Source organism: Echinococcus granulosus (assembly GCF_000524195.1).
Source record: "Echinococcus granulosus chromosome Unknown EG_S00022, whole genome shotgun sequence".
In the NCBI taxonomy this organism is placed as follows: Eukaryota; Metazoa; Platyhelminthes; class Cestoda; order Cyclophyllidea; family Taeniidae; genus Echinococcus; species Echinococcus granulosus.
The window spans coordinates 115,661-137,750 of NW_020170402.1; the positions used below are offsets into that span (position 1 = coordinate 115,661).

Below are 22,090 nucleotides of genomic sequence, written 5' to 3' on the forward strand. Positions count from 1 at the left end.
AGGAGGAGGAGGCATCATTGATGGTAGTTTGGCAGACGAGCGCACGATTAGCAGTGAACAGCGTCGTTTGATATCTTCCCCTGCTGCTACTTCGTATACACGCACATGAATATTCAATTTCAAGTATGATACCATCTTGTACGGGGTTTTATTGGAGAACGAGAGATAGGGCTAGTTAAGGAGTCAATTAGGGCAAGAATCCCTCCCTCTCCACACAACATCTGCATATGTGGAACCTCCTCGTCCTCCCCCTGTACCTGCCTGCCACCATGCCTGCCTCTCCGCAGTTTTCTAGTCGTAAAATGCTAATAAATGACATGGTCTGATAATCACCCCAAAGCTTGCATCCTATTTTCTGCATCTGCGTCTCAAATTAGCACCACAAGTCGTGCTATAGTTACCGCAGTCAATACCGAAGTTATCCCAGCCCTTATGCACCACCTAAAGGGGGTATCCCCTTTCTTCGCCTCCTCCCCTTCTGTTTTTGCTCCACCCCTCCAGTCTGATTTCCGTTTCCTGTGCTCCTCTATTGGTGTGGCGTTTAAGCAAGGAGGGGAGGTGGCTGTTTAGGGCATACCTCTACCGCCGTCACTTTTTAAACCGCGGTTTTATCACAGAAAATGCTTTGTTCCTCGGTCTAATCGTGGTTTAGCAGCGGTGTATTTGAGTGATTGGCCTGCAAATAAGTACTGGTGGAACAGTAGCGGAAAAGACTGATATCAGTTAGTGATCATTTTGTAAAGAGAAAAACACGAAGGCAAAACAAAAGACCCATTTTGTCGCTTTGACAACGATTTCCCCCTAAGTTGGGCTGCTTAAATAGTTGCGATTAATGCTATTGCAGAGGGTATCATGCAGTTGGCTTCTTCTTAACTTCCGCTGAGTAAAGGAGCTTTTCCTGAAAAATTTGTCCTCTATTCAAAGAATGGAAATTTGTGTACCCAGTAGAAACAATAGGGCCACCCAAATGAAACATTTAAAGGGACCTCCAGGAGAAGTGATGAGCCAGGAAGGAACCAGACGACGGCATTACAAATAATTAGGGATGCATGAAAACGCGAACTAGCCTTGGGCTATCTCAGTCGAAAGTCTTTTTTTGAAAGGTTAATGAGAATTCCTTAAAAGCAATCTAATTTATTAAGCATTTGTGTATGCCGACGATAGACAGTGACTCAAGATGGGGCATTTATTTGTCCTCCCCTTCGAACAGTAACTATTCAGGCCTCCACAACTCTGCGTATCTATCTTTCTATCCATTCAGTCATCCAACTTCCTGCCTACTTACATACCTAGTCACTTGGCTATGTACGTATGCACTCACTTATGTACCTACTGACCTATCCTACTGATGAAAAGCGTGGATAGACTACAACACGACTGGGCTTTGCACAATGTACCGGAATAAAACATCCTCTTAGCCTCATTTTACAATTGACCAGGTTACGGGAAATGTGGCTTTTACAATAGTGGCATCAACAGTTGTAAAAGCACAAAATTTGACTTAAGGATTGAGTAAAAGGAAGTAGAGGCGGGAAGAGCCTCAAGCGGTAATTTTGGTATGTCCAAAAGGCAAATAGTAATTAAGAATTAACTTCCGGTGGGTGAATTAACGCTTCTTTTAGGTTCGAGCCAGAGAAATCAATCCTTAACCCCTGTAGACAAGGTGATTTTGTTTTTGGGGATTCTGGGAGCACAGCTTGCACGGCGGAATGCTCAGAGTTTGATGAGGAATTGGCATGCCGATATGAGGCCTTTGTTTTACCGCCCACTGTAGCAGTTGTAGCCGTTTTCTTAGTCGTCTTAGCTGTCCTCACTGTCATAAATTTAACGACGCAGGGTCGGAGCTAATTAGGAATTCTGGAAAATTAATTAAGCATTAAATGGGCTTTGATGCTTAAGCCTACTTCGCCAAACCCCCCATGGCAGGTGTGCGTGTTTCAATGAGGCATAAATTACGACCCGGGTGGGGCTGAGCAATGTCAGCTTTAGTGGCGGCTGGTACGGGCGGCACTGTTGGGCCACTCAGGGTTCCTAATACCTATAATTGAAGCAAATATCCTCTCCCATCGGTCCGTCCGTCCGACCATCGCTTGCTATAAGTGAGAGTGAGCAACGGCAACGTGCATGCGTTTTTCTTAGTGGGCCAGACAGGCCGGTTGAGAGTGCGTATGTGTGTGCATGCAGGCAGATAGACAGACACGTGCATACGTCTAATTGGCCAAGCGCATACGCGCGCGTTAATTAATTGCGTGTGCGTATGCGTGTGGCAGCATTTTGTCCCAGTTCTTCTTCCCTCCTCTCTTCTGTAGTAGGCGGCAGCGACAGCAACATGCTCATGCATACTGGTAAACGATGAGATGTTCCTCTGTCTCCTCTTTTTCCTACTCTTATCCTTTTTAACCTATCCGCTTATCCTTTTGACGACGTGTTTGTTTTTCAGACAACGGAGTAAACAATTTAGTGGATTTGTGCGGCTTCGCCGGACACCAGGGAGCTCCGACGGTTCCCCATGGGTTCCCCTTCGGGTTCCCAGTTCATCGATTTTCACCGACTGCGGGTTCGAATCACAATCTCCAACACCAAGGCGGTGCTCCGGGTGTAAATGGCAATATTAGTAGTTCTGGGAGCAACAACGGGTCCGTTGATTTAAAGGTGAAGAAAGCGAGACATAGGTACGTGTCAGACACACCAAGTGAAAGCTTCACTTTTAACGTTCCGATTTCTTTCTGCTTCCTAAATGATGAATTCCGTGTGAAAAATTTGTACACTTTCGCCACCTTTTTGCGACGAGATTTTTGCCATATTTTGACAGAAAATGCGCTTTTTGCTACATGGATGCATAACTGCACGTATTTGTAATCCTGCTTTCCGGTGAGAATTAGACGTAATCGAAAAGCGCATTTGCAAGGCTGAGGAAAAACCCTACTGAGATTTTACTTACAAAATTGCGAACGGGGGATTCACGGTTGGTGATTTTTTTATCTTCATTAGGGAAGGTATCCTTTGGTTTGTTGTGGGATCCTCATTCTTCCAAATGAATTCATAAAATTACACCAAATTCAGGAAATAAACGACTTTAATGACTCTTTGGGTAAATAGACCTATTTATAGGTTGGGAAGCCTTTGGAAATAATACTTTGTGAATAAGTGATTCGTTATTTTCTCGAGATTTATAACTACTTAAAATAAACGCTAGTGAGAAAAAAGGAAATACGATTAATGCAATAAGGATTTATGGACACCTAGCTGAATATATTATGGAAGTGGCCTTATAGAAGAGGTGGTCAAGGCTCCAGGCCTTCGTGTGCGGGGTCGATCTGTCCGCGACTGCAAAGGCCTGTGTTGTGTTGTCAACCCTCATGCAAAAGTGCCATTTGATATAATTCACTAAACTATAGTTTGCATCCAGATTAACACAGAAACGGTGTAGGAGACTTGAGTTTGGAAGTGGCTTTAGTCAGCTGGGAGACTAGTTGTATAGAGTAGGATTAGTAGTGCTCCACACAGCTGTCGTGGAGACTGATTCGTACACACTTTGAAAGGCCTTTTCGGTGAAAACATCATCATTTCGCTTTTTAGAACAACCTTCTCCGTCTACCAGCTCTCTGTGCTCGAGTCTGCCTTTGACATGTGTCCTTACCCCGATGCCTTGACTCGTGAAGATATCGCCAGTCGTCTTCAACTCTCCGAGTCGCGGGTTCAGGTGTGGTTTCAAAATCGTCGAGCCAAATGGCGGAAGCAAGAGGCGGACGGTGGTGGCGGCAGTAGTGGCGGAGGGAGTGGTGGTCTCCACAGCGTAAGCCTGAGTTGCGGCGGGGATGCAGTCGACTACACCGCTGTTGCACCACTGGTGAGACGCAAGCGGACTGCAGCGGGCGAGGATGGTGTAGACCATAGCCATCATGCCTCCTTGGGAGCGAAACGACTCTCATTCTCAGTCAACAGCCTGACCGAGGGTGAGGAGGATTTAGGCCAACGTGGTGACAAGGCGCTCACGATGGCGCAGCAGCAGAGTCAGTTAGGTGAGGGTTCCCTGATTAGATTAGGATTTTGCTATTTATAAGAGAAAACTAGAAGTTGTTTTGTAGGTCAGATTATGGAAAGTTGTTTACAGCCAGTTTATTATTTAACTCCAAAATATCAAAGTGTTTATATCTTGCCTTAAACAGACAACACTTTAATGTCTTTGGACATTATAAATTGCGAAACTTCACAACCTTTTCAAAGTAGATTGCGCCCAGTTCGTCAACTTATTTACAACTTACCATTTCAGAGCGCAAATCCACTTAAAAATGGTCACATTTCAAACGACCGTGACTCAGAAGCGATGGAAATCTCATTTTGGTGAATTCCCAATCCCTTAATTCGGGCTGATTTTCTATTTGAGGCAAATTTACTTAGTCATTCAGACCGTGAACTGGCTGCTTGCTTGAAGGCGCCTTATTTTTAATAAGTAATTTAGAAGGACTGTTCAAGTTATGATGTCTACTTCATAGCATGTATTGCTAAAACATCCTTAAGAATATAATTAATCCCCATTTTGGAGGTCTAAAATAATGATTCTCCTATTTGTTGATGCAATTTCTTGGAAAATCTCCCCAAAAGTGACCATGTTCAAGCAATCAGTGACATTGAGTTATACCAGAATAAAAGCATCTCTAATTCGTGACCTTAGCAGTCCAGAACACTGAATACCTCGAATTGGGTGCTATGAAACAAAACAAGAGATGTATTCTTGATTAAAGAAGTTGCATTGGCTTGATTAAGTGGGAAAGAGTCCCTGTAGTTCAAGGAACGTTGTTTTCTTTGTTGGGGATAGTCTCATTGCCTCCGTGATAAGTTAAATTCAACTTTCCCACTTGTCTACATCAAGTCCGTAATTGTGACAGGTAGTTTAGACCATTCAGTAAAACAACTTTGAGGTTTCGGAAACATATTTGGCCTAGTTCATCGACTTTACCCCCTGCAGCACCGGATATCTCTGGAAATTCTTATTTAAGGGGAGAGAGGTTTACTATTTAAAGGATGAACGTCTAGCTCTGTTTAAAGTCACTTGCAAAGACAATGTGCGAAAAAAATTCGGTGAAGTTAAAGGACTCAACCAGAGTGAGCTGTCAAAATGACTGCCATAACCAATCACACAAGGCCACTTCGATACCATTTAAGCAGTAGTTATCTCTGACATTACAAGGTTTAGTAAGTTATAGGAGTGCCTTTATGGGGAAGGAGGATCGACAGTGGACCAAGTTTGATTGATTGATAAATAGGCCGGTTGATGGATCGACCGACCGACCGACCAATTCTGAGCAGGCTGAGATGGCTGGTTGTGAATGTTTCGTTATTCATTGCAATTGATGTTATTTTTAAAATACTTTTCTTAGGCATACCTTATTTTACTTGTTCGAAATCACTTTGGTATTCCAAAAATATATTGAGGAAAAATTAGGCGAAGTGAAAGGACCCAATCAAAGCAAGATGTCAGACTGTGCCATATCCGATCGAAGAAGGCTACTTTAATTCTATTATAAGCAATAGTCACATCTGACACTACAGACCCTGATAACCTATCAGTGTAAATTTACGGGAGGGGTGATCGACTTTGGATTGAGGTTGACTGATGAATAGGCCGAGTGATCTTTGAACCGGCTAAAATGAGTAAATGCAAATGTTTCATTATTTTTACAATTTATGATTTTCAAACATCTTTTTGGAAGCATTTGTTGTTTCCATTGTTCAAAATCACCCTCTTATTTCAAGAATAAGGAGGAGAAATTGAAAGAAGCGAAAGGACGTAACCAAAATGTCACGTCAGACTGCATGTCATATCCATTCGGCTAAGACTTCTTTAATCCCATTTAAGCTAAAGTCACGTCTGAGACACTAAGCTTAATAACTCATCAGTTTCCCTTGATGGAAAGGACAATCAAATGCCGATTAAGGTTGAGTGATTGACTGATAGATAGATTGACCGACGGCCGGCCGACCGATTGACCCAACGACTGCATTTTGAACAGGCTGAGTTGGATAAATGCAACTATTTCGTTACTTTTTTGCCACGGAATATTTTTTTCGGAGGCACTTATTGGATTCGCGGCTTTAGTGGTTTTTGGGGGCGACAGCGCGTCAGCATTAATTAATTAGGAGTAATCGAATTAGCGGTTGCTCGCTTTTAATTAATGCATAAATGTCCAAAAGCCTGGACAGGTTGAACAGGCTAACCTCCTCACTCCTGCCTGTATTTAATTATCCGGGGCTTCTCCTTCAGGAAGTTTAAAGGCGCGTGCACGCACCCACACCCACGGAGCGAAAAACGCTTTGAGTTTGTGAAGGCGGACTAGGCGAGCGGTCTGCACGTAGGCAGGTCCCGTAAATAATGCTGACAGAGGGTGGGTAGAGGAAGGAGGCTACTTGCTGGCCATTGCTTCAAAGAGAAGTTCCGACACAGAAGTCATTATTGTAATACTTCCAATAATAATTACGGTAATGATAATTAAAGCACTTGACTGGTCGTAAACCGGTATCAGAGAGCGAGAGGGTGAGGAAGGTGGGTAGGTGGTTTGGTGATAAAAACTTTAGCGCTACCTCGCTCTCCTCCCTCTCTCACTCTCAATGGCTCTAACCAATAACCGCCACCTATTCACGTTTCGTCAGTAGTCTGACAACAATGCAGACAAACTGGCCACGTAATCCATCTAGTGACCGTTCAAAGCGCTTAGTTAGCTAAACGAAAGATAAAGACCGTTTATTCTCCTCTATTTAAATTGGGGTGCACATGAATTTCAATTAAAGAACGGTCAAACGTTTATGAAGACATATAAAATTACCCATTTGTTTATTTATTCACAGGTGGAAACTTTCTGCGCTACCTCTGCTCCCTCTTCTTAAACAGTACTAACAATAGCGGCAATGGTAGTGGTATTCCCTGCAATGAAAAGACCCCCATTCCTCTGCCCCAGTATCCACTCCCAGTGCTCCCCCGTTCGGATTTGCCCTTGTCCCTTTTTCCCCCTCCCCCTCCCTTACTGCCACCACCACCACAATCACAACCACCGAGGGTCATCAAAGATGAGGAAGAAGCCTCTAGGACCTGTTCAGACGGCGGAATATGCAGCAGCGGTGATGGCAATGGTAATGATGTCAACGGCGGTTCCCTTGACTCGAGGTACCAGTTGGCAAAGCGATTTTTGGACTCCCTCCTCCTTCAGAAGGCAGCTCTTCAGCAAAGTCAGAAACGGGACACGGAGTAGCCTGTGGCACACTCCAAAAGCACCCTCTACTTCACAATTATACACATACCGTGCAATACATTCCTCTTTATAGTGCACAAAGTATACTACTCACAACTCTACTTATTTCCAGCGAATCAAGTGGGTTGATCATGCAATGACATTGGCAAAATATTAAAGGGGCTTTTTCCTAAGGATGTTGCCTCAGGGTAAAATTAGCTACGCTTACCAATTAAAAGTTGAGGATTCCAACTTTTCAAAGTTGTATTCAAGGTCAGTAATGCCTTTTGAAACTCCATACCAATGCACCATGCATACTACTCACAAGTCTACTGAATTCGCCGTTTTATCTTGGGAGTAATCAGCGTTATTAGGGAAGTTCACCTGCTTCGTGGGAGTGCCACATTGTTTAGAGTCTTTTTATACCAATGTAGAGGGTGTGTGTTCTGCACCGAAAATTTTGATTTCGTAAGGAGGGGTCATTTTTTATTTGCTGGAAGTGGAATACAAGAAGCATTTCTTTGTCGATCGTATAATTGCTACCTGAGGTTCCGTTATATTTTACTTTAAGGAACACAGTGAAAAGCTTTACTATGTATTATGTTATCAGATTCTGTGAAAGAAGTTTTTAATAGAATTCCCTACCCGAATCTCCGGAGGGAATTTGACCAACGCAGCTCAGACGTTTTTTAACTTTTCATATGTGACACATCCCAATCAGGCTTCATTTAGTTTCCCATTTTTCGAATCAAATGTGGCAAATGGGTGTGATCGGTGGACTTGGAGGAGAAGACTAGTACATGCCACTTATGTGACAGTGGCGACGAAAGAGTTGATAGGTTACTGAAGGTCATGAAAGGACAGCCTCGTTAAGGTAAACTGTTTCCACCTATGTTCAGACAACCACCATCCAAAATTTAGGGGGAAATAAAATATATATATCCTTATTATGAAGCATCCAAGACAAATTGGGCGAGCTCCAGGGAACATTTGAGCATTCTAAGTTTATTGCGGAAATTACAGCAATTCCTTTGGAGTTAATCTCATAAGACAGTAATGCATGCAGTGAAGCCAGCATGTTACTTGGAAATGGACTAGGCTCTGAAATTTTAAGACAAGGCTGAATTTGTACCTCGGATTATTCATATAGCTATCAATAGGCTATTAAAGATTATTTATAATACGAGTACCAAACGTGGATATAAATTCATCAGATGGACACAGCTCTAGCATGACGATACCTCTTTGAAGACAATAGAAGACATAATACAGGGGAAGAATGCACATTATCGACATACAGGAGGGCTGGAGGGCCGAAGGTGTGGCCAAAGGGCAGGAGGCCCAGCAAAACCAAAACGAAAATTCATTCCTATCGTCAAAGTATTGCAAAGTCCCTTCCTCACTTCGAGCTTCATCCCGGCCGATCCCCTTGGTCAATCTCCTTCGTAGACCATCACACCTTACTCGGTTCAGTAACTAAAGTACCCACTAACTAATTGCACCAGACATCAAATTCGAGTGCACCTGGGAAGATATTTGGAGGTAACCTCGCTGACTCCTCTTGGTAGTTCTGCTTAATCCAAAGGTTCGTCTTATCTGGAAATTGTGTTGAGGGAAGCGGGAATGTGCTGGCCATCTCGCATGTCATCGCTAGACGGAAGGGTGCTGGCATAAACCAAAGTCACTTAGCGAAGGACGGGGTCTAACGTGGTCTAGTGGGAATAAGGTCGCTCTTCTTTTCCTCCTTACAGCTTTGTTCTCACTTTGGTTCTGTCCAGCCATAGTACCTATCTGGGTCCTAACTGGCTAGCATAGAGATGAAGCAGGTATCACGTTTTCGCTCAACTGACATCTTCATGCGGATATCGTTGACAGTTTTGTAATGAACGTTTCCGGATGGTCAGAGGCTAGTATCGCTATGTTAAGTGCTTTCCTGTAGAACAGAGACTGGGGTAGTTGTCAGAGGTAGATGTCATTCTCAACCCTTCTGTTAAGGGTCGTCAGGAACTCATTCATCCGCAGCATATCCACTTCTTCCATCATACTAATGTTTATCACTTAGCGGTGGAAATCAAAATATTTGTCCTTAGGATTGGGCTGACTTGTCGCTGCCACCAATATAGCGCTCCTAGTCTTTCATGAAGTCGGGAGAAGGCATAATACTAGGGCAGAATATGCATTTCCGACTTGGAGTAGGGCCAAGGGCAACCAGCATAGCACGTAGGCCATGTCACGCAATGATTTAAGCGATTTGTATCTAAGTTTCTTTTTTGCTCGATAAAATGGAGTACAATAAGTGTTTGATTTATCCTTAACCAGATCTGTTTGCACGATATTTACCCAAGTAGAATCGAATTCAATAAAATCAAGTATTTTTATAAGAAAACAGAAGCTTTAAGAACGTCAAAATGCTTTCGAGTAGTAATTTATAGTGCTCCAAGTCCTTCCACTTGGTGATACCCATGACGTACGCATTGCACCGTTTAACTGCGTATTTAATTGCGCGGTCACTTCTATCTCTGCTGGCTGTGCAATCACTCTGCAGCACGACCTTCGGGCCGGGCTAGTCTCCTCCCAGCCCCTCTGTACTGCCTTAATGCATGTTCTTTCATGCCACTTTGGTTTACTGCGACTTCAGTAAAAGACACGGGATGCTAAACTAACAGCCGTTACAGATAATTACGATGAAATTTGTGAAGAGATAATTGTTTAGGGTGGGAAAATACTCCATTAATGAGTCGAACTAAAAAACTGGAAAAACTCAACGTTTAGTTGATTTTGCTGCTTACAAATAAGAGCGAAGTGTCGGATGTGGGTGGGTATCAAATTGAAGCCCAAACCCTTGCTGACTATCGAGTCGATAGGCGGGAGCGAAAGCAACAAATATGGCAATACAGCTAACTCGTCAATTAATGGGGTGCAATGTTAATGAAATTGGATCTACCAGACACGCAGTAGATTAGCACTGATAAACCAGGCACATGGATGTTTAGGTTAACTGTAAACAGTTCCCATAACAAAATTAAGACTGACTATTTACAAAATGCGGAAAAGTTGTCCCAAACAAGTAAGGATATCAGAAGTGACCTCTGCAGATGCTTTGAAATGCTGAGGGATTTGTGTTAAATAAGGGATTTATGTGAATTCACCGCAATATTTATGCTAACTTTACCCAATCACTTGTTCCGCAAATATTTTTCTTAGAGGTAAGTAGAAGGATGATGTTAAGTATGGTCAAAGTTATGTTAGTGGTAGCGACAAAAGCGTTCTTTTAAGTATTTTCTATTTAGTAGTCTACATTGTCTGGAGAGTGCCATTATCAATACTTACAGTGGGAGTCACTCCAGGTAGTCTACATCTCTTTATTACCTGAAAAATAAATGGACTGCAACAATTACTCATGGTGATATTCTCTGGCTTTGAATTTCTATTTTTCTATAATAAAATATAAATTTGTAACATTTATGAAATCATCAAAGATGTGCTAACTTGGATAGTACTCCAATTCATGAAACTGAAACAAAAAATATTAAACGCGATTTCACTCCGCAAAGTTTGAAGGCAATGTTATAGACTATGACATCTGAAACAATCATTGTAAGCTCAAATAACTTCTATAAATTTGGAAAGTGATTTAAACTTTGAGTTTACCAGCACCGCAAGCATGGATCGACCCCTAAGGTCAAAAGACTGATTTCCTTACCGAATATGTATTAGCTACTTACACTTATTAAGTACCTAAGGTAATTTTCTTGTTCATATGGCTTTCAGAGTAGCTCCATTAAATAAACTTTACTTTTAAAGAGAAAAGACATAAAATATTCTAAGCTAAAAACACTTCCTGCTTATTTTCCACAATAAGTCCTTTTAGATGCTTTAAATCCTAAGTCCTGAGCTAGTGGATCCATCAGAGCCAGAAAAATGAAAAATTGAATTTTGTGGCAAACTGACTTTAAATATTAAGGGCTACTTCACCACCTAATCAAATGTTCCTAGCATTGAAAAGGTGTCATCTGCCTTCTTTGTAGTGGGGAAGTTAAAATATCTGAATAAAGTCGAAAATCCACTCCCTTAAAGCTTTCAAAAATTTACCATTTTTTTTTGCAGTTATGCAAGATTAGGCTGAATTACGCGCTAAAAATCTGGTGGTCTTCGAGTGATCATTTAAAATATAAAGGTAACACCTTGATGTTTTCCATTCAGCTAAGAGGTAAAACAGTCTAACCAGTTGAATTAGGATGATTTCTGGATACAGTACTTATTAGACCAGGTGTAAGTACTGTTGTTCCCATTACAAGAGGCCAAAATACGAGCATACACATTAAGATAACAAGAGACCTAGAGTAACTTTCGGATCACGAAGCAATAATCCATTTAAAGGTGAAAGCAATGTGCTTCTAAAATCTCAGGGGAGCACTTCAAATACTTATCCATATAGCAGTGAAGACAAGTACTTACTACCTGGTGCCATGTAAGATTACAAAAGTTTTTATATCAAATTTTGCAGCCTAAATAAAGTTCCCCCCACTTCACTAGGGAGGTAGGTATCTTAAGCAAAAAGTAACCTGACCGAAATCGTAAGATTAACAGCACGCCATCATAAGTGATCTGTCGGGAAATTCAGTCCGATTTTCGTAATCCCAATGCAGTAAATAGTGAAAACTGGAATTTTGAAAATCTCTACGAACTTTCAATAAAAACAGGAATCAAAGTGGGCTTTACATGAATTCTTTATGCGTAATGGAGTCCGGATAAGAAGGCTTATGACCCATCACGCATCTTCCGAGGTTTTATTCATTCCTTAAGAGCGCGTACAATAGATTCTGTTTTTAGCTAATCTAGTTTAATCCAAAACAGTAGAGGTACAAATATGTCCAAAAAGTTAGTGCTTCCTTCAAAAAGTGGAGGTGCATGTTTAAGTGCATCCATTACAAACCATAGATGGATATGCCAGTCCATCAGTACGTCATCCTTCAGTGTTCTCCCTAGCCTTTCAGCTTATTGCTAGCGTCATAAAATGCCATTAGAACTTGATAGATGTAGCTTGCTAGCTTTGAGAAAAAGTTCAAATTTGTTAAATGGCAGTTAAACAAGCGGTATTATGTGATAGCGGAAAGTACAGACAAGGATCAAACGGTTGAGATTATTTGACCTCAGTGATAAATCATTCATAGATAGATGCACCACGTGCGGGAAGGAAAACTGCCTAGCCTTCATAAAAGAGACGACTTTCGTGTCACTAATGCTTAAAATAAATCCATATTAACATGTCAAAGATCTCTAGTTAAGTTTAGCCCGGTTAATGTAGGAGCTCTCACTGTCATCAACCGTTACAGAAAAGTCGGCGGAGGCTCCGTAAATGCCCTCCACCCACATTCATGAACAGGCGACAAACAGCTTAGGCTTACCAGCTTGTTGTTTTCCACTTTCGCACCTTATAAAAACGCGCCATGAATATTACGTTGTTTACCGAATGATTTATGAGGAAAATTACCGTGAGCCACCGTCAAACGATTCACAAACAGCTCCTCACCTCTAAGGTCCACACCACTTCAACCTCAGAAGGCTGTGGCTGGTCGGTAAGTAAATTTTGGACCCTATAAAATGTTTATTTAAAAGCTATGGGACTAAACGTCAACTCATGGAGAAGGTCAGATTCTTAGGGGGTAAATGACGTCTGCATATCCTATTTGAGATAGGATAGGATTAAAATACCATCTCCTGTTGTAGATAATCATTTTCCAACTGACTTCTACTTCTTTTTCGACGTTAGACGATCGCATGTGAAGTAGGCATGTGGGAAATGAAACACACCCTTTTGCCTTTAAAGGTAAAACGCTTTATAAAAGTGGAATTTTTAAGCTGACGTCTCATGGGAAAAGGAAATTTGAACCGTAATCTTTTAAAAGGCTTTCTCATATTGCTCACTTTTTGTTAAAAAACCGAACAAACTCACTTAGTTAACATGAGCAAAGTTTGAAGTTCTTCATTTTTAAGAGAGACATTGGAGGAGTCATTGCTCTAGTTACTGATGAAAAAGTCGACTGTTTGCCTCGACCCACTTTGCTTTCCTCTGTGTTTGAGTGCTACTTTACGATAACTTGTGGAACTTAGAGCTTACGACCAAAAAGTTGGCATTTAGATGTCTTCGAATTGCCTATTATTAAACGCCTAGCTGAACCATTAAAGAGACCGCACATGTAGTCTGTCTGGGTGTTTTAGGACACATTCAGTAGAGTTAAAGTTAGCTTCAGATCTGACTTAAAATACAGACTTGAATAAGCATCATGCTGTAGTTACTAGACAAAACAAACGCCGAGGAATCTTCACCTTGTGGTACAATTGGTTGGATCATGAACATCCCAGAAGACTGATGGTCGCTTTGTATTTTAAATTTGGTCAGGTATAATTTTCCTTGAATAGGTTTTAAATCTTAAGATCAGTGAGTTAATTGGGAAAGTGAGATAAAAGTACGACCTCCTGTTTCGACACTTAAAATGCTCCATTGTTACCTTCCAAGGGGAAATGCTGGAATCCTTTGCTATAGCATTTCTGTCATTCCTGAAGCAAGGTCTGGAAGTAGTCCCACCACCAATGTTTAGAAGAGTTGGGGATCTGGTGGAGTTTGAATACAAGCCGCAAGCGTTGAAGAGGAGCCAGGGGGGACTTGCACATCCAATTACGATATCGTTCTCCACCTTCAACGTTGTGTTTGGCTAGTCTTCCGCTGAAACGATGTCAACCGTGAAGTAGGAAAGACGATGATTTGGTGTATTTGCATTACATCTGGAAGGCGTTTTACTATCGGTGATATATCCCATGGATTGGGTGATGCTTCCAACTACTACGTTCTTTGTTGGGCGAAGTGAGAGTTGTAGTTCTAACCCGTAGCCCAATTCATTTTAGAACATATTTTCACAGATAATTGGGAAACGGAGAGGTAAGAGGACATTCGTTTCCTTCTCATGTGGTCTCGACTTGTTCAAATTTCCCCCAGATGCTAAACCTAAGATTAGGAGAGCTCTTCTGCAATGAGTCTCTGCAGCCATGTCAAATAGGTTTGTGTTATACTTTATTTGTTTGGCTGACTGTCGGTTTTGGTAACAGACTACTTAGGGACACCGCCAATTCACCCATTCAGGGTGGGCAGAATTCCAGGCTGTGCAGTAGTCCCAAGTCCTCCTATATGTCAAATAAATGTATTCTGCCCACTTTCGTCCTCAAGGTTGTCTCAGAGCGCTACATTGGAGGCAGGGGAAAGCATACACAATCGTAAAAGGCATCTACACTGATTTCCATTTCTGAATGTCAAACCTTTACGTAGCAGAAGATTGAATACTGTGGATAGTAGAATCAGTGACGACTTTTAGCAGTAGGGCTGGAACTGACGTCTAACTTGGACAACTACCTCAGTCTCCTGTTCTGCATGAGTGCTACTAGCAACTGAAGTGGCACTAGCTGTAAACTGTCTGGAACAGTTTGTTACGGAGCTGCCCACGGTACTCGCGTGAAGATGTCGATGGGGTGAGCACGCGATACCTCCTCCTCTACCTCTCTGCTAGATGGGTAGAACCCAGAGAGATATATGGTTGGACAGCACTGAAGTGATAACAGAGTGACAAGGTGAAATAAAAGCAAAGCTTTATCCTCACGATACTACTTTTACACCCCATGCTGTATAGCATGCCTCTGCTTTCGGGATCAGTGTTCTTACGACCAGGGATGGACTTACTTGATATCTCCTAAATTCCCTTCATCACTGCAGTATCTAATCAGGACGAAACTCGAGATCCAGTGGAATCACCAGGAGAAATCAGTGACTTTGAGGTCAAACATCTTAGATGCACGCCAATTCGATGACTGGTGCATATGCTTCGTCGGCGTCCATCTTATAACATTGACTGCGTTGTGAAGGCAGATGAGAGTGGTTAACTGCAGGAAGCACCAGGGATGATACTCAAGACGGTAAAGGAGCCACTTTGTTGTTCTACCATTGTATCTTCGCTGGGCTGGCCTCTAAGCCCTACTGTATATTAAAATGCAAAATCTGCCCAAGTATTAGGTCTTCTTTCGTCTTTGGGGAAGTCTTGGGGTGCTACAGTTGGCATGGCTGATTTTTAAAGTTCCGTTCCGTGGAATCATTCGTTCCTCTCTCCAGTGCCAATGAAAGATCGCCCAGTTATATTTGCCTGATCGGTCTAATTTTTACCGGGGAAGCAAAACTTATGAAAGGACGATTACTGTTTTTATTCACTAGAATAAAAATTCTATCTGTAGCGGCTCATGGCGTGCTCTCTATGGGGAGGAAATTAATTCGATGAATTTTTTAAGCAAACAGACATCTGTATAGAAACATTGTGATTTTTGGTTTGGTTATCGAATGAGTTGAGAGAGAAAGCGAAGCCTCGGGGAGGCAAATATCTATCTTCCTACTAACTGTTTAGTTTTATTAGGATGTTTGTAGTCTCCAAACAGAATAAAGTATAAATTATTCATCCGCTATCCTTCAGTCAGGAAAATAATTACTTCATTGCCGTGGTCAATGGCTGAACAAATCTTTTAAAATTACATAATTTATGGCTCCTTTTATAGATAAAGAAAAATTAAAAAGGCAAAACTTGTTGGACCGAATAGTCAACAGTCACCGTCTTGCTGTCATGGCAATCCGTTAATGACAGTCCCGTCATCTGCCGACCAGAACTTACATGCTTCGTGGAATAAAGCCCCACCTAAACGAAGACCGTCTTTTTTGCGTCTCTAGGTAGAGCCCGAACACTCTGGCTGGTTGTGGTCGTCAGCAAACCACTCCAAAAGAATAGAATTCCCGATCTCCTCGGCTGGGTACTGGGTCGTAATGTCACAAGGAGAGGGGCTACCAAAGCCATGTCAACTTTGACACAGGACTGGAACGATTTAAAATACTTCATTACAAAGCTGCCTTCAAGTTTTGCCTTGGGATATATGGGTGATGTGAGAAGATACTCCTCTTAACCATTCCTGGAGCCGGCTGGGTAGTACTGGAATGAAAACAATGCAACAATGAGGAGCGGATGCCACTAGCTTTTACATTATGTATCTTGTTAAGTGGTCCTGAGTTTAGATAGGTGTGAAAGTATCACCAGAGAGAGTCAAATCCAGAAAGCTTCTCTTGGCCATTTTCGAGAGAGGGCATACTCCTAATTCCATCACATTCGAAGAACTGTATCCATGACGTTGTTTGGCCTTTGTTCCTGCCACTGACTACGTGGTGATCTGGGTTGGAGGATCGGTTTTGCTTCTCTACGGACTATTCCGCATAACTAGAGATTGGATAACCTACAGAAGTCATTGCGATCCCCCGCTAATCTTTTTACCCCGAGTCACCTGAAGTGCAGCCGTCTACAGAAAATACCTTACTTCTACAACTCCAAGGGGCGGTACTGGTCAAAAAACTTAAAATTGGCCTTACTTTGGGTCGTAGTTCATGATAACGAACGCTAACATAGCATTTAAATCATCCCATTAGGCATCGCAAAGGAATGCCGCCATTAGGATAATCGCGAGTGGGCGATGAAATCGAGGATTTAATGTAAGCAGAAAAATTTTCGGAAATTATTTCAGTCAGTGATATTATATTCCAGTATAAAAGTCAATCGTCTACCTATTCATTTTATCCTTTACCACCGGTGAGACTGTCAGGACATTGAAGTAAATATACACCGTACTTTGACATCAATAATCACGTTTTTTACGTGAAGTCAGTCAGGCTTCCTCCAATGTCATAATGTGTTCTAGAGTAAACACAACTATGTAGCCTAGGTGATGAAGTGAAGAGGGAGGTGGTTCGTTTTTTCCTTTATCATCCAAAGGGACACTCTGTGTCACAGCCTTGTTGGCGTCAAATTTGTTCTGCGATAAGCACATTCGACTATGGTGGGGCAGTCAACCTAGATAGGACGTAAGATCAATTTTCTCCCAAGATCTGGTGGCTCTGCTTTTGTTTTGTGTATAACCTATTCATTAGTTAAAAAGCCGTAGTTGTTCTTTAAGCATGGAGATTTGGAGGAATACAAATTTGCAATTGTTGAATGAAAAGTCGGAAATACACGACATTGTAATCGAATGCCTTACTTACAGAAGAGTGAGAGGTTTTAAAGCTCCGAATGCTTGGTGATGGATGGGGCAGACGAGTTTCCATCAGTTCTACCGACATTTTGATACCATGGGATCGTATTCTTACGCCTAGCCTCCCCGTCTCTCTGATCTCGAGCAGTAGACCTTCCCTCGTACTATCGCACTTTATCATATTTTCTGAGAAGACTTAGGTCACTCGAAGTTGTGTTTAACGCCCAAAATGTCGACTTCTCTTTACTGATGAATACGCTGACAATGCTGACACTTTTTATAAAAAATTCAGGTCATTCATTTTCCAAATAAGCGTTTATAATTTTGCAAAGTGTAATACTTGTTTAACTCTCGGTTTTGGTAACGGGCACCCGAGGCTCAGCCATTGTCCCTCCTCTGATCGGCCCTTCCCCCAAGCCATGTCAGCAGCCCCTAGCCCTTCTGTACACCAATAACGCATATTCTGCCCTAGCATTAAGCCTTCTTTCGTTTGCAGAGAGGTCTCGCTGGGCTATAAATTTTGGAGGTAAAATTATTTCACCTTAAAGCGCTTTAGAGCATATCCGATCCTAGCCCGGGAATGCAAGTTCAAGTTTTTTGCCTGTTTATCAAAAACACCTCTTCAAAAATTGTCCAAGTTGATGTGCTTAACATTCTTGTAGGTTATATTTACCTAAAGTTGTAAGTGCCTTGACTAGCCTTATGCAGTACACTGATATTCGACTTTGGCAGTTTTATATTTAGACAACTTAGAGCATGCCCAAACCAGGAGCACAGAGAGGAAAAGAATGTAATCCGTGCGCTGTTGGGGCTACAAAGGAAATCAAAGGGACAAAATTCTCCTCTTTAATTTTGAATTTATGTGATTGTGGAGTTGAGTTTCCCTTTTGGCCTCTCCTGGCCAAAAGTTCATCAAATACACAGCCCACTCGGAGTCCATGCGTGGTGCTGGAAAACAAACAGCAGTGATTCAATTTGGGGAAGTGAAATTGGCTGCTTAGACACCAGTGGCTTTTTGGTAAAATACAGTAATTTTCCAGTTTTCATGCAATGGAGAAGCATTTTTGTCTAGGAAAACTGTTGGAAAGTAGGAAATACTTTCAAGCACGTCCATTAGATTAAGTTCAGGTCCACCGTCCTTTTTATTATGAATTACACTTAAGAACCAGAAAAGTAAGTTTCTAGTTGTTTTTTATTCCAATGAAAAAAGGAGGTAAAGGAAACACGTTCATACCATTTTCACCTAGCTGACATTCAGACCTCATAGTGCTTTGTAGCCTCCATAGCCTCCCTAAAGACTAAAGAAGACATAATGCTAGCGCAGAATATGTATTGCTGACCTATAGGAAGTCATGGGGACTATTGGCATGCCTCGAAGGCCATGTCGCCCAGCAAAGGTAACCAGACCGAGCCTTAAGTGCCATCGAAATCAAAACGATGAGTTTAAAAGCAGTAAAAACATTGCATAACCCCTCACCTTTTTTGAGCGTCGTCCCCGGCGATACCCATGATCAACCTTTCACGTTGGCCATCACAAAGTAGTCGAGGCTGCAAGAAAGACAGCCATAAACCAACCGCCTCAGACATTGAAGTTATGTGTAATCGAGAGGAGTACTGACTACCACATCACTAAACCCTCATGGCAATTCCACTGGATCTGGAGTTTCGCCCTGATTGAGAGCTGTGGGTCGGGAAGGGGATTGTGTAAGCCATCGCGTGTGTTCATCGCTGGTCGTAAGAACACTGGTACCAAAAGTAAAGTAATGTCATACAGGATGGGGTTTAAAACAGTATCGTTGGGATAGAGTTTTGTATTTGTCCCACCTTGCCACTTTTTTTCATTTCAGTGCTGCTCAGCCACATATATATCTGGGCTCTATTAGGCTAGCAAAGAGGTGGAGGGGATATCACTTGTCTACTTAATTGACATCCTCATACAAGTACTGTGGGCAGCTCTGTAACGAAATTTTTCAGATGGTTAACGGCCACGATCAGTGTCGTTTCAGCTGTTAATAGCATTCCTGCAGAAGAGAAGGCCAAGGTAGTTGTCGAAGGTAGAGGTTAGTTTTAGCATTTCTGTTAGGGTTCATCACAGATTCTCCTATCTGCAGCATACGGTCTTCTTCTGTCACGTTAATGTTTGGCATTTAGAAATGGAAGTCAGTACAGATGTCTTTTAATATGGTGTATGCCTTCCACTGCCTCCAATGTACCGCCTTGAGACTTCCTTGAAGAGGAAGGCGATCACAATACTAGGGCAGATTATGAATGCCCAACGTGGAGAATTGTTGGAAGGCTGCTGAATGGCCCGGAGGCCATTTACTAGCAAAACTGAAACAAGGTTTTAAACAAACAAATAAAGTGTTACAGTATATGATCAAATGGTGAAAAATTGCTCTATTATCCAGTGGTTGATTAGTTTATTTAATTTGGGTGAGAGAGTGAAATATGTGCTATAGCAGTAATAAAATACGAGGCTTGGGAGGTGGTGTACTTTTCTACAAAATATGGCCTCATTAAAAGCATACAGTTGGACTCTAAAATTTTTTGTTTATATCTCTACTCCACAATGATACCTAGTTAGACATCGCAGCCTACTCCTGCCTCTCTTTCCCCTTCCTCTCCGAGTTTCGCCGATGACAAGTGGTCATTTTGAAGGAAAAAATATTTTTGAGGTATGAAATTCGCGTCTAAAATTAATTGACATGGTCATTAGCTGTCTAGAAGGCTTGTAAAGCTACTCCTCAATTTACAACCGTTTTGACAGGGAAAAATTGATATTCAAAATTGTTTGAGCCTAGAATATAACAGATGTTTCTATTTTGTATTAGCTAAAAGCATTTTTGGGTTATTTTTAATTAAACAAATTAATAAATTTAATCCAAGTTGTTGTTTTCGCATTACCGCAGTTCTGAAAGCCAATTAAATCACTCCCTACTTCGATTTGACAAGTTACCAGGATAATTTTAACTGTCTTCTTCCTTCACCATCTGCTTTTTTCCTTCAGATTTAACTTTAATTTTTGAGGAAGATGCAGGACAAGAGGAAATGTAGCCTTGAATTTTATCCTCTGCTAAGGGCTCATTATTCTTCTGCTCCTAGAACGTCATCGTCAATAGCTGAAGGGATGACGTTGAATGGACTGTGAAAGAATTTAACAAATGGTTTAAGCATTTTTGGTGTGGTTTCTGAAAAAGGGAAAAATATTGCTAAATACTTGATAAAAGGAATTGCATGCTATTCGTGTAGCTTGAATGCTATGGTTCGAGTAGGTGGACAGGCATAACTCCAGGTATGTAGGATACCGCCCAATGTCAACAATGAAGGAGTACCGAAATGAAGGTCCGGGCTTAGATGAAGGGAAAAAAACATGTCATTCCATTTCAGTGCAAATTAGATTAGTACATGACAGAGCCAAATGAGTGAATAAAAGCGGAACATTTGGGCCTTGAGTATTTGACGTTCGTCCTTATTTTATTCCACAATTAGGGGGCTTAGAACTTTGGAAGAAGCAACTCGCAGCCAAGATTAACGTTTAACCACTAAGAGGAGTTTCTTCATGAGTTTAATTTATTAGAGATGAAAATCTTTTGCATGTTTTCTTCTTTCAATTTAACTAGAAGCAGTGGAGGTAGAAGGAGAAGGAGCACTGATTGGTACTCTCCCAGCTTGTCATGCCATTTAGTTCTGTCTGGCACTTTGGTTGTGTCCCAGTATTTTTCCTATGAGATTTGTCATTCTGATGTGAAAATGGCTACAAAAAATTATAAATTATGGCGGAGTAATAGCTTTCTGTCATCTGCCCTTTAATGGGCATGGGGATAAACTGTGAGCTCACATTCATCACCATTTATGTGCTCAACGTAATAATAAAGTTGGCTCTAACAGAAACACCGAATATTTGATAAAAAAACTTTGAAAGTTAGAGCTTCTAATCGGGGTTATAAAGGCGAGGAGGAAGAAAATTAATCGGGGAGTTTCCTTATTACTAACTATAAGCCTTATTTTAGGACCAATGAAGTTGTATAAGGCTGCAAAATTTGATGGAAGGAGTTCGAGATTTCCACAAGGACGAGAGAAGGCACAATACTCAAGCTGAATATGTACTGCCAGCGAAAAGAATGACTAAGGAGCTACTGTCACGGCCCAGCAGCCAGGCCGCCCGAAGGAGGGGCAATGGCTGGGCTCCCAAGTAGCGCATTACCAAAATTGAGTTAAAGAAACACTCCTTTGTCCCCTTAATTAAACTATTTTCGCGGTGCTTCAACTCATCCCGGTTTTCAGCGTACTAAAAATTTATTTAAGAATACTTTTCTTTTTATTTCTTGTTTCAAAAAAGTGCCGAGAACTGAAGTTTTATTAACTCGCATACGCATTATGCAATATTAAGCACGCATGCAGATACCCAAGCCGACTGAACATCAAAGAGTACCTTAGTTTTTTTCCAGAATTTTGAAAAATCATGGATTAAATGTGAAATTAGCTTCTCATTTTAAAAAAAAAAAATAAAATAATCACTTAAATATGCAATGAGGCAGTAGGAGACAGGCAAACTAATCTACGTAAAATGAAGAAAGCTGGCGGAGCTATTGGTCGGAGGGGTGGGTTCTTCGACGACTATATGTGCATGGGATAAAAATCTTATAACCCAGCTGAATATCATAAATTATCATAACAAATGAGTCGTGAGAAATCAAAATGAGTCCTGGCGACTTTAACACCATCAAGGTTTTTCTCCGTAGTCCAAGTTTGAGAACAAT

The 22,090-nt window shown here is 41.5% G+C and overlaps 3 protein-coding genes across 3 annotated transcripts in view; 2 read left to right on the forward strand and 1 right to left on the reverse strand. All coding sequences in view use genetic code 11, as the record gives it.

Moving 5' to 3' along the window:
• Positions 1-1,919: 1,919 nt before the first annotated feature.
• Positions 1,920-4,290, forward strand: EGR_03874 (Homeobox protein ARX; the record flags this gene model as incomplete). Its single annotated transcript, XM_024493123.1, has 4 exons — positions 1,920-1,926; positions 2,441-2,672; positions 3,580-4,022; positions 4,274-4,290. The coding sequence occupies 4 exons, from the start codon at positions 1,920-1,922 to the stop codon at positions 4,288-4,290; spliced, it is 699 nt and encodes a 232-aa protein (XP_024352395.1).
• Positions 4,291-12,706: 8,416 nt separating this feature from the next.
• On the forward strand, positions 12,707-13,946 carry EGR_03875 (hypothetical protein; the record flags this gene model as incomplete). The annotated part of the gene is made up of 2 exons (XM_024493124.1): positions 12,707-12,805; positions 13,794-13,946. 2 exons carry the CDS (start codon positions 12,707-12,709, stop codon positions 13,944-13,946), a joined length of 252 nt encoding a protein of 83 aa, XP_024352396.1.
• A 6,468-nt stretch (positions 13,947-20,414) lies between these two features.
• Positions 20,415-22,090, reverse strand: part of EGR_03876 (hypothetical protein) — a gene marked incomplete at both ends in the record, with an annotated part of 8,836 nt that continues 7,160 nt past the window's right edge. The window contains 3 exons of the mRNA XM_024493125.1: positions 20,415-20,567; positions 21,535-21,618; positions 21,763-21,813. Coding sequence (XP_024352397.1) covers positions 20,415-20,567; positions 21,535-21,618; positions 21,763-21,813 — 288 coding nt within the window. The remainder of the gene's footprint in view (positions 20,568-21,534; positions 21,619-21,762; positions 21,814-22,090) is intronic.